Source organism: Myotis yumanensis, unplaced genomic scaffold, assembly GCF_028538775.1.
Source record: "Myotis yumanensis isolate MYYU_CA2020_CCGP unplaced genomic scaffold, mMyoYum1.0.hap1 SCAF_8, whole genome shotgun sequence".
In the NCBI taxonomy this organism is placed as follows: domain Eukaryota; kingdom Metazoa; phylum Chordata; class Mammalia; order Chiroptera; family Vespertilionidae; genus Myotis; species Myotis yumanensis.
In genome coordinates, this window is record NW_027223759.1 from 42,907,862 (window position 1) to 42,924,816 (window position 16,955).

A 16,955-nucleotide genomic window follows, 5' to 3' on the forward strand; every position below is an offset into this window, starting at 1 on the left:
CTGGGAAAGCAATTCAAACATTTTGCAAAAAATTTATTTTAGCATGTAGTAGCTACTTTTATATAAGTATTCATTGAAAAGATGCGTTTTATTTATTCATACATGTATATATATATATATATATATATATATAGGGAAATAATACAAGAATAAAACTGATGTTTTGTGTACTCTTCAACTGCAAACCTACTTTTGCCCAATCCTGTTATATATCTTCTCTTGGTGACTATCTTTTTTTTTTTTAAAGAAATCTTATTGTTGAAGATATTATGTATGTCCCATTGCCCTCTCCTGTCCTTCCCTCCCCCCCCCCCCCCCCCCCAAGCCTATTGGTGACCACCTTTTGACAAGATTGCCTTTTGCCGCTGTCTTTAAGTTTCTTGTTAGAGGTAAATAAATTTTCTTATATGACAACCCAAGTTAAACTCACCTGTTATCAACTGCCAATTTTAGTGTATTTTATCCAGGTATATAAGTGATATCATTATGTGATGAACAGTTCTTTATAAATAGCATTTAGGTAAATTTGATCTGGAGATCGAACATATTTGTTTCATTTCCCCTTTTAATATTAATATGACCCAAAATGTTTTTTAGGGTCTTTTTAGCTGCTCCTTTTCACTTAGGATCCATCTTGGTGCCATTTTCACATGTTTTGTACAAAATGTAATGTTATTTATTCTATATGTAGTTGCTCTTTGATTTGAATATTTGTGGTCAAGCAATCCAAGCAGAAGATATTGGTAGAATAAAATTCCTGGGAGGTAATTTTCCAAGTTCTTATGTATTAATTATGCTGACTTTGCTGTTTTGAAATCTAAGACCTCTATCTAACAAATACATTCACTTACCAATGTTTACTGATTCTCTTCCATGAAGAAGTCACATTGTTAGGTTATTTGTAACAAAATGAATTTTGCTTTAAGATACATTTAGTGTGAAATATAAGACATGTACTTTTAAACATGTAATGCAAAGTTAAAAGCAATGAAATAATGCCAGTATACTGAAGACATGTCATTCTAAAGAGCTTTGTTATTCAATAGTTTGTCAATTCTCCAAATTTACAAGGGATCCTTAAAATGTAAAGCATATGAAAATAGCACTTGAGTGGGGAAAACTGGGTTATGGTCCCAGTGCTTATAGTTGCTGCTTAGTAAATGTTTGAAGAGTGAACAAATGAATAAATTAAGGGATAGGGGTACTGTTGCATCTGAACACTCGCCTTCAATAGGTCCATAAGCAGGTTCTGAAAAGGGGTGATATAATAATAGACATTTTTCTATTGGTGTATATAGTAACCTAAAGACTGACTGGTAAACCATACTTAATATGATAGCAAAATATGGCCAAATCAAATAAAAGCTTAATTGACTTCACTGAACATCTGTGGTTTTGGTGGTTTATTTTTGTTTCTTCTTTAGACTGGGCTTGAAGATTCAGCTGTTTAGTTGTAAGGAGCTCATTCTTTTGAACATTTATTAAATACCGTATGTTAACTTTGGGGAGCTCAAACAAATAGCTCAGACTACTTACAAGGACAGGCATACAAAATAATCAATATAATATTGATAGGTACTATAACCAAGGCATTATGCAGGGCATAATGGGCATTAATGAGAGAGATTATCATGTACAGAGTGAGGATCTGGTTGGTTTGAGGATGATACAGGTAGATTCTCAGTGTCATACTTTTAGAATAATTAGAAAACTTTAGAATAAAGAGCATAATGGTAAGAAATGTTTCATTCTTTTACATTGTGTACATTTTATATGACCCCTGTTCAGAACCTGCTTATGGTCCCATTGAAGATGCATGTTCAGATGCAACAGATTCCACAAGGGAAGGAATCCATGTTGATGGTTTAAGGCAGTGGTCAGCAAACTGCGGCTCATGAGCCACATGCAGCTCTGTGGCCCCTTGAGTGTGGCTCTTCCACAAAATACCATGTGCGAACGCACATGTACAGTGCGATTGAAACTTCGTGGCCCATGCGCAGAAGTCGGTATTTTGTGGAAGAGCCACACTTCAAGGGGCCAAAGAGCCGCATGTGGCTCGCGAGCCACAGTTTCCCGACCACTGGTAGGGAACTAAATTCAAATATTATAATTTTAACATCCCCATTTGTAGGGACATAGGGAGTGAGTGAGTTTAGATCTCTTAACTTGGCATTTTATAGTTAGTTATTGCTCTGAAATAACAAAGAGTAAGTGCTCCCAATTTTCAGTTATAAGAATTACTTAGTAAAGAGTATCTTCATAAAGGTTGATGTCCAGACATTCAGGAGATATTTAAATTATGCACTTATTATGTTGTAATCATTAATGTTGCCTTTGGCATGCAGGACCTATCCAAGTTAAATGTAGCTTTAAAAATAATTTTGCTTCACTTTTAAGAACTGTGGTGGGGGAAAAAAATCAATATTTTAAGTAAAATTTTTTTATTTTAAAATTAACTATTATTACACTGGTTGCTATTTCTTCACTGAATTGTGACAGAAGCATTCTTTTTATATGTGGTAACATAAAGAACCTGATTTACTTCTTAAATCATCCAGGTGTAATATTTTTATAAGAAAATTCTCATTTTAAAAGTGGTAAGTAACCTGAAGTCTATGTAAATACAGTACTTTTTTCAAAAGTCATTGTATCACAGAGCATATATTTTTATTGTGATATGGCAGAAATTAATAATGGTATATTTTTAATGTCCAGTGAAATTTATATAAAGTTTTTTTGCCTCAGGTTTTGTTTTTATATGCTCTCAAGTGAGCTGTGAGACCTAGTAATATATCAGCATTGCTTATTCTTGGGTAATGGGTTTCTCTATGATAACTTGAAATCTAGTATGTTTACCTATACTAACAATAGATTCTTTTATAGTTAACAGACTGCTATTTCATTGTTAATGGTGGTTTTACATGTTGTGGAAATGAATTTCCTTATTTTACTTATTTGATCAAATTGAAAATCTTAACTATATTTTAAAACTTTTTGCCACAGCGTTTTACCAACGAGGATCATTTGGCTGTCCATAAACATAAACATGAGATGACACTGAAATTTGGTCCAGCACGTAATGACAGTGTCATTGTGGCTGGTTAGTATATGCTTTTATTAATAGCTTATATACATATTTCACCTGGAATGTGCACAATTTTTGTGTATTCTCTGTAAATAATATAGTCTGGTGATATTCCAATGACTTCATTTGCAGTAAATGTTGGCAACATGTATTTTACCCATTACATATCCATGTTTCCTTCTGACCATTCATTTCACTTCTTGTATGGTTTTCAAATGTAGATTTCAATGTCAATTTTGTGGAAGTTAATTAGAAACCTGGGAGCATTCATTCCCTCTCCAAAAGTTTACATTTAATAGACAATTGAACTAATGTGATGTTTAGTTATTGTTTCTTTTAGCCGTTCACACCTGGTCTACAGTGCTGTGTGAAGATAGAAAATGATCACATTCTTCCTGTTGGAGAAAGAGCACTTAGCCGACTTGTTTATTAGGATTTTTGTTTCTATTTCCTTGGACTAAACATCCATGTTAGTAAAATAACTCTGAATACTCTCCTAAATTTAGTCGTTTTTGTATGTTGATCCTATGAACATACAGTATCACCTAAGCAGATGATTATCTTTCACAATATGTGAAAAGAGAATATACATTGGTTTATTGTCCTCCATGCTGTGTTAGTTGCTCCTTTTTTGGTACTTAAATATATATAAGCACACATCTGTGTATGTGTACACACACATAATATGAATAATTTTACCATATTTTACATATTTTTTAAGTATTGTGATAAAATGTTTATATGAAGTCTAATATATTTATATAAATTTCAGACTTTTAGTATCATAACCACAGATTCACATATCACAAATATTCAAAATAACACTAAATTTTTTCTTCTATAAAGCTTAGGTTATACTCTTTGTAAATCTGTATTTATATCTAAATACTGAGTATTATTTTTTTTTAAATATATTTTTTATTAATTTTTTACAGAGAGGAAGAGAGAGAGATAGAGAGTTAGAAACATTGATCAGCCGCCTCCTGCACACTCCCCACTGGGGATGTGCCCGCAACCAAGGTACATGCCCTTGACCGGAATCGAACCTGGGACCTTTCAGTCCGCAGGCCGACGCTCTATTCACTGAGCCAAACCGGTTTCGGCAATACTTTATTATTAATACTTTAAAATTATCACCCGAATCTAGAGATCAGTTTTACATATGCAATCTTTGGACCAATAATGAGGCAAATATTATTAGGTGGTTCTTCTAGTACTTTCAGCATCAAAATTTTTGTAATGAAAAAATTAGAGGTAACAAAAATTTGGTAAATTAGCAAAATAATTTATTTATGAAAAATGTAGGGAAATGTTCAACCTGTCTTCAACTCCACAAGTAAAAGGAAGCTAAAAAGAGTGAGGTGTGCTTTTCTGTAGAGTGTCATATATCAGATATTATAAGCTGGAACCAGAAAACAGTCAAATAAGCAGTATAACACCAACAACCTGGAAGGGTCACTCTCCTAGGTATGAAAATCTTAGCTTCTCTAAAACTGACTGTCTTAGAGCAATATCTCTCTTTGTAACTTTAACTCAAAAGTGTTTGAGATTGCTTTCTAAAAACTACTTTTCTATCTGCATTTAGTACAATAAAAAAAATAGAATACATTCAGACACAGTACTTGACCATTTTTTTACTTATGTCAAGGTGAGTAATTTAGCATTACTATGTAAATAGAATGCATGTTGTATGTACTATATATTTGATGATCAACAGTCATAAGCCATCTGCATGTTTAAACAATTGTGCCTGTGTTGACTTTTCTCAAGCCTGATCATTCCAGTAATCACTGATGAATGTGATTTATGCATATACATTTTATTTTTAAGACTTTTCTCTCTCTTTAACACAAATTAGGAGCCTTCCGTTGAGCTTAGATAGATAAACCTTTTAAGTGTGAACAGAAGACTCAAGTTTATATTCAGTTTACAGATTCAGTCATGTTAGACCTAAGCTGATGCATGTATGCTGGGTCCTTATATAATATGATTTTAGAAATCTTTTTGGGGGTTAGGGTCTATAAGTTGCAGACTGACTAATAGGTAAAAGGATGGTGCAATAGAGTTCTTTAGTAATTCTGATAATAATAATATCTGAGATAGGCCTACATTATGTGTAATATGACAAGTAGGTTATTTTAATGCTAACTATTTATATATAGTAAACATTCGTACTCTAATGTCATGTTAGTATATGTGTGGGGGCAATGATAAGACAGTAAGTAATGCCCATTTTGGAGACACAGTAATTAACAAATGTATGAATATTAATTTCACAAAAGATTTTATTAATATTTTAGCTTAAACTAGGAGTCTTTTTTTAAAAAAACTAGGAGTCATCTTATACTTTCATTTTTCTTAGGCTAGATTGGTGATATAACATATAAAATTGATGCCCTAAAAGATGTAAAAGATGACTAGAATTATAATGTACTACCAATTCTGATCTATCTGAATAAATAGCCTTGAGAATAATAAGATTTAATAGGCAAAATTAATAAATTTACTATTTTTTAGTACATGTGGACCTTGTCATTTGTTCTATAACCAACACGTACATGTATACTAATGTAGTGCATGAGTTAATGCACATAGCATGAGTAATGTTCAAATGTGAAAATATTTCAAGTTTTTAAAATGTAAAGTTGAAGTCCTCTGCTGCCCTAGAAATTGTGCTAGAGCATTCCATAGATATGGAACTCTTCCATAGCTAACTCCTCGTACAAGCTTGAAAAATGCATTAAAATAGAAAATTGTCTTCAATAGGTAGTAATGAGGAGGGTTTTATTTTAGTTTGTTTTTGTTATAGGGCTCTTATTTTAACCTTTTTTTCTTGTAGTATTTTGATTTACCTGCTAAAGATTGTTTTATGTTAAGCATGCTTTCGTAATAGATTATGAGCACTAGTGGAAGGGCCAAGTTGAATGTATATTCATGCTCTTGTCTAGTTTTCCCCAAACTGCATGTATTTTAAACATAATTTTTAATGTAAATTTTTAAAAATCTTATGTTGACTGATGATGATAGTTGATCTCTGAGTAGAGGATGTGTATGTCACTCTACTCAGAAGGTATGGACTAAGGAACAAGAAGGACTTCTTTCATGGTTCATAAACTTTGAGGAAATATCTTGAACTGCAACAAAAACTTAACCAAATTTTGTTTGCTTTAAAGGAAAAGGACTTTCCAAAGAGAAAATTAACAGCTGATTGAAGCAGTCCTGCTAATTTGTTAATTTATTAGGTGTATTTTAGGGTTCTTTATGATATTTAAATCTATATGATTGCTTCTTGACATTTATTTCAGATCAGACCCCAACACCAACAAGATTCTTGAAAAACTGTGAAGAAGTGGGTTTGTTTAATGAATTGGCAAGTCCATTTGAGAATGAATTCAAGAAAGCCTCAGAAGATGACATTAAAAAAGTATGTTGTTCACTATGATATTAAAGAGTACTTCTCACAGAACAACAATTAAAGTTTATATTTCTTTTTATTTTAAATACACTGATTGGCTTTATTTTTAACTCCTAACATTTTCTTTAATGTTTATGTTTATCTTAGATGCCTCTAGATTTATCCCCTCTTGCAACACCCATCATAAGAAGCAAAATTGAGGAACCATCTGTTGTAGAAACAACTCACCAAGATAGTCCTTTACCTCACCCAGAGTCTACCACCAGTGATGAAAAGGTTAGAAATTTGTATTTATGGTAGAAACACATACTAAGTGGAAAATTAGCTTCCCAAGTAAGGATTAATATTTGATCTACATAAGTAATAAATTGTACATAATTTAGTGTCAGGTTATATGTGAAAGCCTGTGAATAGTCAGAAATTTCAAGGAAAGAAGATTCTAGTTTTATAGATAATTAGCTTTTTGTTACACACAGAAAATTTATAAGGGAGAACAGCAGTCACTTTAGATAAAACTTACTTTTTAAAGGATATATAAATTTATAAATTTAACTTAAATTTTCTGGGTTTTGCTATTTTATTTTTAACTACTTATATACAGTGACAGTTTAATTAAGAATCTTTACAGTGAATATTGAACAAAGGTTATTTTGGCTTTTAAGGGTTATGGGCATAGTTACTCATTCTCAGCAATGATCTTCGGTATCAGCACGAAGATGATGATGATACTGTTTTAGTACAGGCCTTTAGTAGGTGTTTTAGGGCCTCACGTCTGAATCTTGAATAGCCTAGTAACTTGAACCACCTGGCTCTCATCTTAAACTTAGTATGTCTAAATTAGAGCTCTTGATTCTTTCCACAGTTTGTCCTATCTCAGTATATTTTCTCCTAATCCATCTAGTTTCTCAAGCAAGAATCCTTAATTATTTTTCTTTTCCTTCACACTGAAATCAGCAGCAAATCTTATCAGACCTACTTCCTGAGTATATCCTTCTATCATCTTCTGTCTTCAGTGTCACCACTTTAGTTCAAGCCATCTTAATACATTGTCACTTCCCTGCTTGAAATCATTCAGCGGTTTGCCATTGCATTTAAGGTAACTCACACTCCTTCCATAGCCCTCATTGATCTGGGTTTGTCTACCCATCCAACCTCACCTCATGCCACTCTCTGGTGTCTTTATCAAATATTGCAAACTTTTTCCTGCCTCAAACACATTACTCATAGTGTTGCTTCCTTCTTACTATAATGATCTCCTAATCCTTTCAGTGTCAATTCAAATAACCATTTTCTCAAAGAAATTCACTTTACTTCACTGTACTATCTAAAGTAGCCAACTCCAACCTTCTTCCAGTTAATCTTTCATTATTTATATCATGTTGTACTTTTACTCTACAGCATATTTCAATCTGAAATTCTTTTTGTTTTACTTGTTTATTGTCTGTCTCTTCTTATGACTGGTCCTTGAGAACATGTTGTATATTATTAAACTTGTTGAATGGGTGAATTTCTAATAGTATTAGTTTATCTTTCTATGAAAAATTGGACAAACGTTATTTAGGTTTTTAAAGGGTTATGGGAATAGTTACTCATTCTTGATAAGATTTTTGATAAGTGGCAACATAAAAGCCAATTCAAAGTACACAGTTGACCCAGTTTTTATACTAACTAACTAGTTAGGAGTTCTGGATAAGGCCCTTAATCTCTTTGTTTCCTAATATGTAAATCTGGGGAAAAGACCACCTATAAGGTCCTGGCTAACTCACATAATTACGTAATTATGTATTTTATATTCAAGGTATCAATATTACTTGACCATTGGATACTGAGAAATCATTGATAATGGATAAATATTTGCATTGCTTTAAATTAAAAAAAATATTTCTATTATTGGATATGTATAAGCTGTAACAGTCTCCCTAGACCTCTTTTCTTCTTTTTTAAAAATTGATTTTAGAGAGAGGAAGGGAGAGTAAGAGATACATTGATGTGAGAGAGAAACATCAATCAGTTGCCTCCTGTATGTGCCCTGACTGGGGATTGAACCCACAATCTTTTGGTGTATGGGATAACACTCCAGCCAACTGAGCCACAATGACCAAGGCCTCTTTCCTCTCTTTATAGTATAGTGATAGAGTAGAGCTAGGCAATCTCTTCTGGATTTTAAGTTCTATGATTCCTGAGAACACTTTGTATTTTTTTAAAATGTATTTTTATTGATTTCAGAGAGGAAGGGAGAGGGAGGGAGAGATAGGAACATCAGTGATGACAAAGAATCATTGATTGGCTGCCTTCTGTACACCCACTGGGGATTGAGCCTGTAACCGGAGCATGTGCCCTGACTGAGAATTGAACTGTGACCTCCTGGTTCATCAACCGATGCTCACCCACTGAGCCACAGCAGCTGGGCTGTATTTTTATCTTTTACTAAAATTCTCATGGAATCATAGCCAAGTTACTCAGCCTGACTTACTTCTGGATTGATAGGAAAACAAGTTGTACTGATAATACCATTCAGATGTTTTTAAACTAAAATACGAACATTGCATTTGAAACTTTACAGCTGCTTCTAAAATTTTCTTGTAATTAACTTTAGATATTTACTTTTGGGGGTATTAAGTATCATCCTATGGACACTTTTCAAAATGTGTTATTTTCTGTTCATTAAGGTACATGAATTGACTTGCATTTTTAAATTCCACCCTTTCTCTATCTCATTATTAAATAGGAAGTACCATTGGCACAAACTGCACAGCCAACATCAGCTATTGTTCGTCCAGCATCATTACAAGTTCCCAATGTGCTGCTTACAAGTTCTGACTCAAGTGTAATTATTCAGCAGGCAGTACCTTCACCAACCTCAAGTACTGTAATCACCCAGGCACCATCTTCCAATAGGCCAATCGTGTAAGTGATTTGGGCCAATCATTGACCTGTTTATGAATTAAGTTTTTGTTGTTTTATAGTTGGAATTGTGACCTTAGTTTTGTGTGTTTGTCATATTCTGCATGCTTTGATTTTTAGAAAAGTACTTGTGTAGTCATATATATGTGCGTGTATATTATACATACATACATATGTGTATATATACATACATACATATATGTAATTAGAAAATAAGTACCTAAAACTTAGATGGTATTTCTTTTACACAGGTAGCTCTTAAGAGCTTTCTGATAAGGATTTTTCTTATTTAATATATTGGAGATTGTCCTAAGTAAATCCACAACTTTTTCCATTTTTTCTTGTTATTTTTTCCACACTGCTACATGCATTATGCATTTTACATGCAATTAAAAATAAATTTTGCAGTTTGTTTTGCATTGATTAGAAATTTTTTTTAATGCTACAGTAATAGGAATAAAAATACTCTTTTTAATTTCCCTTTTTTTGTTTTTCTTAGTCCTGTACCAGGTCCATTTCCTCTTCTATTACATCTTCCCAATGGACAAACCATGCCTGTTGCTATTCCTGCATCAATTACAAGTTCTAATGTGCATGTTCCAGCTGCAGTACCAGTAAGTTTGAGATATAGACTATTTACATTTTTCTTTATAGCAAAACTTATCTTTGTAATCAGAAAATACCTTTGGGCTGTTTAATTGGTTTATGAAAATGAATTCGACAAACTATTTATTAGTGGCAAGTAGTATTTCCTCTTTGATATTTATAGTAATAACATGTACCATTCAAGAAAAACGTAATTGGATAGAAAAACATCTTTTTATTCTCCAAAAATCTTAATTGTTTTCCTTGTATTTTTAATACTGAGAACATTATTCCTAGTCAACCCATTTTAATTTGACTTAGATTTGTAGAATTCAAATATTAACACAGATTTCTATTCTTTAAGAGGATATTTATACTAGAACACTTGTCATGTAACTCCATGGTATTTCAGATATTGTAGAAATTGTTTATAAAAACACTCTTTGTGAATTTTATGGTCAAGTTGGGTTTATAGAATTATTTTTGCAATTCAAGTACATGAAAATCTAAACAGTCTAAAACAATAGTTAGTCCCCCACTTTTCTAATGGGAAAATAAAAATAAAAAAGTTGTTTGAGGGCCATGTTAATTATATAAAATTTAAAAGACATAGATAGTAGTTAAATATCTAATTATAATATTTAATAATTTAGTGAATATTTAAAAGCACATTCTTTAGAATTATGTAAGTTAGAAATAATGCCTTTTCCCCTATTTTCACATTCATAAAACAATTTTATTCAAACTCTACAAATGTGTCTTCAGTATTAAAGTTTGCATCATTAGAATGACTTTTTAAGATATCTGGCACAATTTTCCAAAACACATTATTTTCGATTTTACCTAAGAAATTTCAATATAATACTTTTTGAATTTAGTATTCTCTTTCTGGAAGTCTTATCCCAATTTCTAATATTAAATAGGAAGTACCACTGACACAAACTGCACAGCCAACATCAGCTATTGTTCGTCCAGCATCATTACAAGTTCCCAGTTCATATAATAAAAAGATAGTTTCTTTTTTCACCTTGTAGGTACATATTTCTGATTAGTACCATATAATCATTTATTGCATAGCTTTTAAAAAAATTTTTTAAAGTCTACTTATAGTAACATTCAACACTTTTGGTGAGAATATTCCCCATAATATTACTGAAATTAATGTTAAATATTTATTTTCATTAATTAATTCTTCTAAGTGCTGTTTTAAAGTATCCAGGATTAGCATTGATTGAAATCATCTTGATTATGTATGTGCTCTTCAAATAGAACTTTGCTCTTTAAATTCATTATTTGAGAGACTTTTTAAAGACTAAATATAAGGTGACTACTTCCTCTTTTCTGAGGATATTTTTGAAGGGGAAACTTTCTTGCCCTGCATTTGAGATTATGTGTTATCCTATGAAATGTAACTGATGAAAGAAACTGAAATGAAAAAGAGGTATACTTTAGTTACACAATAACTAATCACACAGTGTTGATACTAGCTCAAAAACAAAAGGCAAAAAACAAAATGGAAAAATCTGTTCTAGGTTATTAGAGAAATTAGAGGTTATTAGATTCTTTTTTTGTATCATGCAGTATATTAGTATATTAGGCTATTTTTATATATTTTAGAAAAGCACAATTCAGTGTTGAAATTATTTTTCATGCCTATTTGTCACAAGTTTTGACATTTTCTTTCACCTCAGAATGTAAGTGTGACAGATATGTGAGAAGTTTTGCATCAATCACTTTGAATGCTGTGAGTTTCTATAAGAAGGAATGATTTTAAAAAATTGTGAAAGTTGAATAAAGATTAGCAAAGCAAATGTCTTAGAAATTGATAACTTTTGAAAGTAAATCAGGATGTAAGATCAATAAGGATTTAGATATAGTTTCTGATTTGAAGTCTCAAATTATTATAGCAGCCATTGTGCAAATAAAGTACAAATCTCATTTTTAATATATTTTCTAGCAATTATTTTTAACATCTTTTTCATAGCTCGTTCGACCAGTCACCATGGTGCCTAGTGTTCCAGGAATTCCAGGTCCTTCTTCTCCTCAACCAGTACAGTCAGAAGCAAAAATGGTAAACAATATTTTATTTGTTCTGTCCATTTCTTGAGCTGATTTTGAGATTTTTTTTTTCTTGTCTGGTTTCTGCCTGTATTTTTTTAAGCAAACTATCCTCCTGGTGGAGGCTATGAATATTAACAGCTGAAACTAGGTCTAATCATCTGAACGCAGTGCTGATAAGTGGTTTTAAACAGTGATATACATTTGTAGAACAGTATTGACAGTAATTTTGAAATAGTACACAATTAGTCACCATTGCACGTAATATATAAAGGAAAACCATATTTTTGAGCTGTGTTTCAGATACTGAGAAATTATTATTGTTTAAGGAAGGAACGGCAGATTAGGAGTCAGGAGACATGTGTCTTCATTTTAATCCTAACCCTGCTATTCATTACCATTACCAGGCCACTTTAATTTTTCTGGACTCAGTTTCCTCATCTGTAAAACAAACAGATTAAACTTAGATTTCTGGGGTTTCTCTTAGCCCCATCTCCTATAAATTTGCTAGTGTTCTTGCTAGAAGACCTGCAGTTGTTGCCCTTTTTTTAAATTCTACCCTTCATATGTCTTAAATTCCATCTAATGTCATTACTTAAAATGACTTTAAATCCTACTTTATATTATATATAAATGAATTCCCTAAGAGGCTTTGTCATAATCCCTGAAGGATAACAAAGCCAGAATTTTGAATCATGGCTTTGCAGAGAAAAAATGTTTCCTCTTCTCACTTAAGTTGTGAACCTTTGAAGCAAAGGGTAGTAAGACTTAAGAAAGTCTTAAATGTATATCAATTCATGATGCTCTTTCAGATGATATTCCCAAGAATATTTTTTGGGATTATTCTGCAATTAGGTGTGCTCAGTGACATCACTGAGCTAACTCAGTGTGTGGTCTATTTTATTAGCTGCCCAGTTCCCTAACCCTGGGCTTCAGGACCATGGTAAACTGACTCTGTGGTTTGTGGGGTGAGTGTGAAGACAGCAGTTTTTTTGAGCTTGCACAAAGAAAGTGTGGATTTCCATCACAGCTTCAGGAAGAGACCTTACAGGGCCCATAAGCCAACAGATAAGGGAATAGAATATACACCACTCACCTTTGCATTATGCCATGATTCCAGAATAAGAATGGAGTGCCTTTCCTTTCCCTCCACTATCAGCTTGTAGGGTAGCCAGCAGCTAGGCTGGTTTTCCAAAATGCTATACAATACAGTGCCTCTTCTATGCATTGTCATCATCATCTTTTTTAAATCAGTGTGATTCTCCCTTTTACAGTCTAAAATACTTCAGGGCAGTTTCTTCTTAACAGCAATTAATGAATGTATCATTAGGAAATCCTATATAAAGAGCTAATATGCTAATTAGACCGAATAGCTGAAAGACCTTCCGGATGAAGCCAGGGCTGCAAGGGCCAGCCGAAGCTTCGAGGGCCGAGCCCCTTGCACGAATTTCGTACATCAGGCATCTTGTCAATAGATAGTTACTAGGCACCTGTTATTTGCTTCACCTCAATGTTAGTCACTATATTAACTATACAAATTTATACACATAAAACTATTCTATATTGCAAGGCTTTAATTTTTTTATTGCTAATCTCCATTAGTGAAAATAATCAACCTGAAATTGTCACGTGATAACTTTTTTAAACAATAAAACTTACACACCATCTAAATGAACTAAATAGGTGATTGAGGAGTGCAAAAATTAGCTGGTTGTTGATGGTGGTGAGAAAACTTGAAAATCTGAGAGGGAAATGTGTCACATAACAGTATGTTTAGGTCAAAACTTCGGAAATACTAAGATATTTCTTTACTTGATAGCCAAAGAGCTTCACTGGGAATGTTTTTTATTTACAATTTTTACTTTAAACATATCGTACTAATAAAAAATTTATTAGTGAGAACTGAGAATAGAAATGGGAGCTAAAGAGATCATATTGTGCATTGCATCTAAAAATATTTTTACATATTCAGTGGGCTTCCTTTCTTACAAATTAATTCAAACGGAACAAATCAAATTAAAAAAAAAACTCTTGACTTACAAGAGTAGGCCATATTTGTAGAAACTATTAAATTTAGCACTTCCCTAAATAACTTTCTCTATTAAGTCACCAGGAAATTAAATTAATAAGAATAAAAGCGTTTTGTGTGCTTGTATATTAAAAAATACCAAAGCTGTAACATTCACAGATTTATATATGGAAAACAGTCATTGATGAAGGCCCCCAAAAAAGCATGGGGAGTCACAGGTTGGCGCACTCAAATTTAATGATCCAAATATTTCTTATTAGAAATGTGCTAATGTGAAATAGCTATATTTAGATGATTACCTATTTGAATTGGGATAATAGATGTTGGTCCTTTTGTAATTAAATAAAAAGACTCAGAAATTAGTCTTTCCTTTTTGAAACTTTTCATTATGGAAAATTTCAAACGTAGACAAAGTAAACAGGATAATATAATGAATCCCCACATACCCATCACCCACCTTCAATTATTAGCAGTATAACTACTATTTGTATTTTATCTATACCAGAGACCACTCCCTACTCCCATTCAATTATTTTTAATAGGCTTTTTCAATGTAAAATTTACATACAATGGAATGAACCAGTTTTAACTGTATAGTTTTGATAAGTACATTCATGTAACATCCTTATTATGGTATAGAACATTAACCTCTACCCATAAAGTTTATTTTCCTTCCCAATCAGTTCACCTCCCCCCACCGTTCTGATATTTGTCACCAACAATTAGTTCTAGAACTTCATGTAAATGGAATCAATATATATTGTGTCCACCTCAGTATGCGTCTGTGAGTTTATCCATGTTGTTGAGTGTATCACAGTTTGCTTCTTTTTATTGCTAAGTTAGTATCCATTGTATGAATAGAATATACCACAAGTTTTTATCCATTCTCTTGTTGTTGGGCACTTGCATGACTTTTAGTGTTTAGCTACTGTGACTAAAACAACTATGCACATTTTTATATGACTTTTTGTGGATGTATATTTTCATTTGGTCTATCTACCAAAGAGTAGACAGGTATTCATTTAACTTTATGAGAAATTGCCAGAGCTTTTTCCAGAGGTTTACATTCCCACAAGCAATGTATGGGAATTCCAGTTGTTCCCACATTTTCCCAACATTTGGTTTTGTTACCATTTTTCTTGTAGACATTCTATGATCGTATAGCAGAATCTTGTGGTTTTTATTTGCATTTCCAGTTTGACTAGACTTTTTTGTGATATATTTTGCCCATTTTTAGATTGGGTTACTTGTCTTTTATTGTGTTATATGAATTCTTTCTATATATACTAAAGACAAAATTTTTACAAATATATTCTTAGTCTGTAGCTTGCCTTTCCTTAGTATATTTGTACTATTATTTTTGTAAATATATTTTTATTGATTTCAGAGAGAAAGAGAGGGAGAGAGAGATAGAAAAACATCAATGACAGAATTGTTGATTGACTGCCTCCTGTACACCCCTCAGGGGATTGAGCCCACAACCTGGGCATGTGCCCTGACTGGGAATCTAACTGTGACCTCCTGTATGCTCAACCACTGAGCCATACCAGCTGCGCTATTTGTACTTATTGTTTGCTAATGTTATTTTTAATATTTCCTTTCACCTACTTAATTGGGTTTAGTTTGCTTATCTTTTATTAGCTTCTTAAAGTAGAAACTTAGATTATTGCTTTAAATCTTTTTACCTTTTAATATACGCATTTAAAACTATATTTTTCTCTGCACACAAATTTGATACTCCATATTTTAATTATTCATTTTCTAATTTCCCTTGTGATTTCTTCTTTGAGCTATGGGTTATTTAAAAGTGAACTGTATAGATGGATTTACACAGTATTTACTGTTGTGTCTGTCTTGTGTTCAGCATAGTGCTTTTGAGACTTACTGATTGTTGTATATTTCATTCCCTTTATTGCTGAGTAATATTTCATTGTATAAACAGATCATAGTTTGTTTATCCACTCACCTGTTGATGAACATTTGGGTTGTTTTTGGTGTTTAGATATTATGAGCTAATCTGCTATGAACATTCTTGTACAAGTATTTGTGGAGAAAGATATCTTTTCTTGGGTAAATATCCACTGTGGAGTTTTACTGTTTTTATCTGTATGACAAGAACGATACTAGCTGAACCAATTACTTGCTTTTTAAAATTTGAAGAGTAAGGCTCTTTTGACAAAATCACTCTAATGTAACTATAAAGAAAATTGTTTCAAAACTTTGGGAAGTATACTTTTAGTTATTTATCTTTATTTATCATTTACTTATTTAACAAATATTTATTAAGGTCCCATATGACAGTTGGGGAAATTTTAATATGACCTGGGTATTAGATGATATTAAGGACTTGCTATTAATTTTGTTAGAGCATTAATGCCATATGGTGACTATAATTATTTTTTTAATCTCCAGGCATACTGATATGTGGTGAAAAGGAGACAGACAGGAAATTATATAATTTCTGGCAGTAGAAAACAGAACGATGTGATAGAACAGTGGTTACAAACTAGAGGTATATTGGACATATTGGGTTCAAAGTTATATTTTGTTTGATCTCTGTGTGTGAAAACTTTTCATTTGTTACTAATTTTTACTATTTCCACATGAAAATCTAGATTTCTGGCTTCTCTTGAAGTCTCAAACAATCTGCATTTCTTTTTTTAAGTTTTAAAGAATTTAATAGTCCTGTATAAGATGTATTTATCTAATCAACTAGATTTATATTTAAGCCCTTTTTCTAATAAGATATTTCAGAATTATTTATCTCCTTTTTTTTTCTATTTCAATATTTTTAATAAATCCATTTATATAAATTCTAGAGCAGGTAAAACTAATCTATGATGAAAGAATATTAAAATAGTGGGAAGGAACATGAGAGA

General features: G+C 32.1%; 1 protein-coding gene across 3 annotated transcripts in view; it reads left to right on the plus strand.

The window, feature by feature from the left end:
• ATF2 (activating transcription factor 2) overlaps nt 1-16,955 on the plus strand; it is a 108,748-nt gene that overhangs the window by 28,993 nt on the left and 62,800 nt on the right. For all 3 annotated transcript variants that reach the window (XM_070422716.1, XM_070422715.1, XM_070422714.1), the window contains exons 5-10: nt 3,004-3,100; nt 6,391-6,509; nt 6,648-6,776; nt 9,229-9,407; nt 9,904-10,018; nt 11,974-12,060. In XM_070422716.1, the coding sequence (XP_070278817.1) occupies nt 3,004-3,100; nt 6,391-6,509; nt 6,648-6,776; nt 9,229-9,407; nt 9,904-10,018; nt 11,974-12,060 (726 nt within the window). The remainder of the gene's footprint in view (nt 1-3,003; nt 3,101-6,390; nt 6,510-6,647; nt 6,777-9,228; nt 9,408-9,903; nt 10,019-11,973; nt 12,061-16,955) is intronic.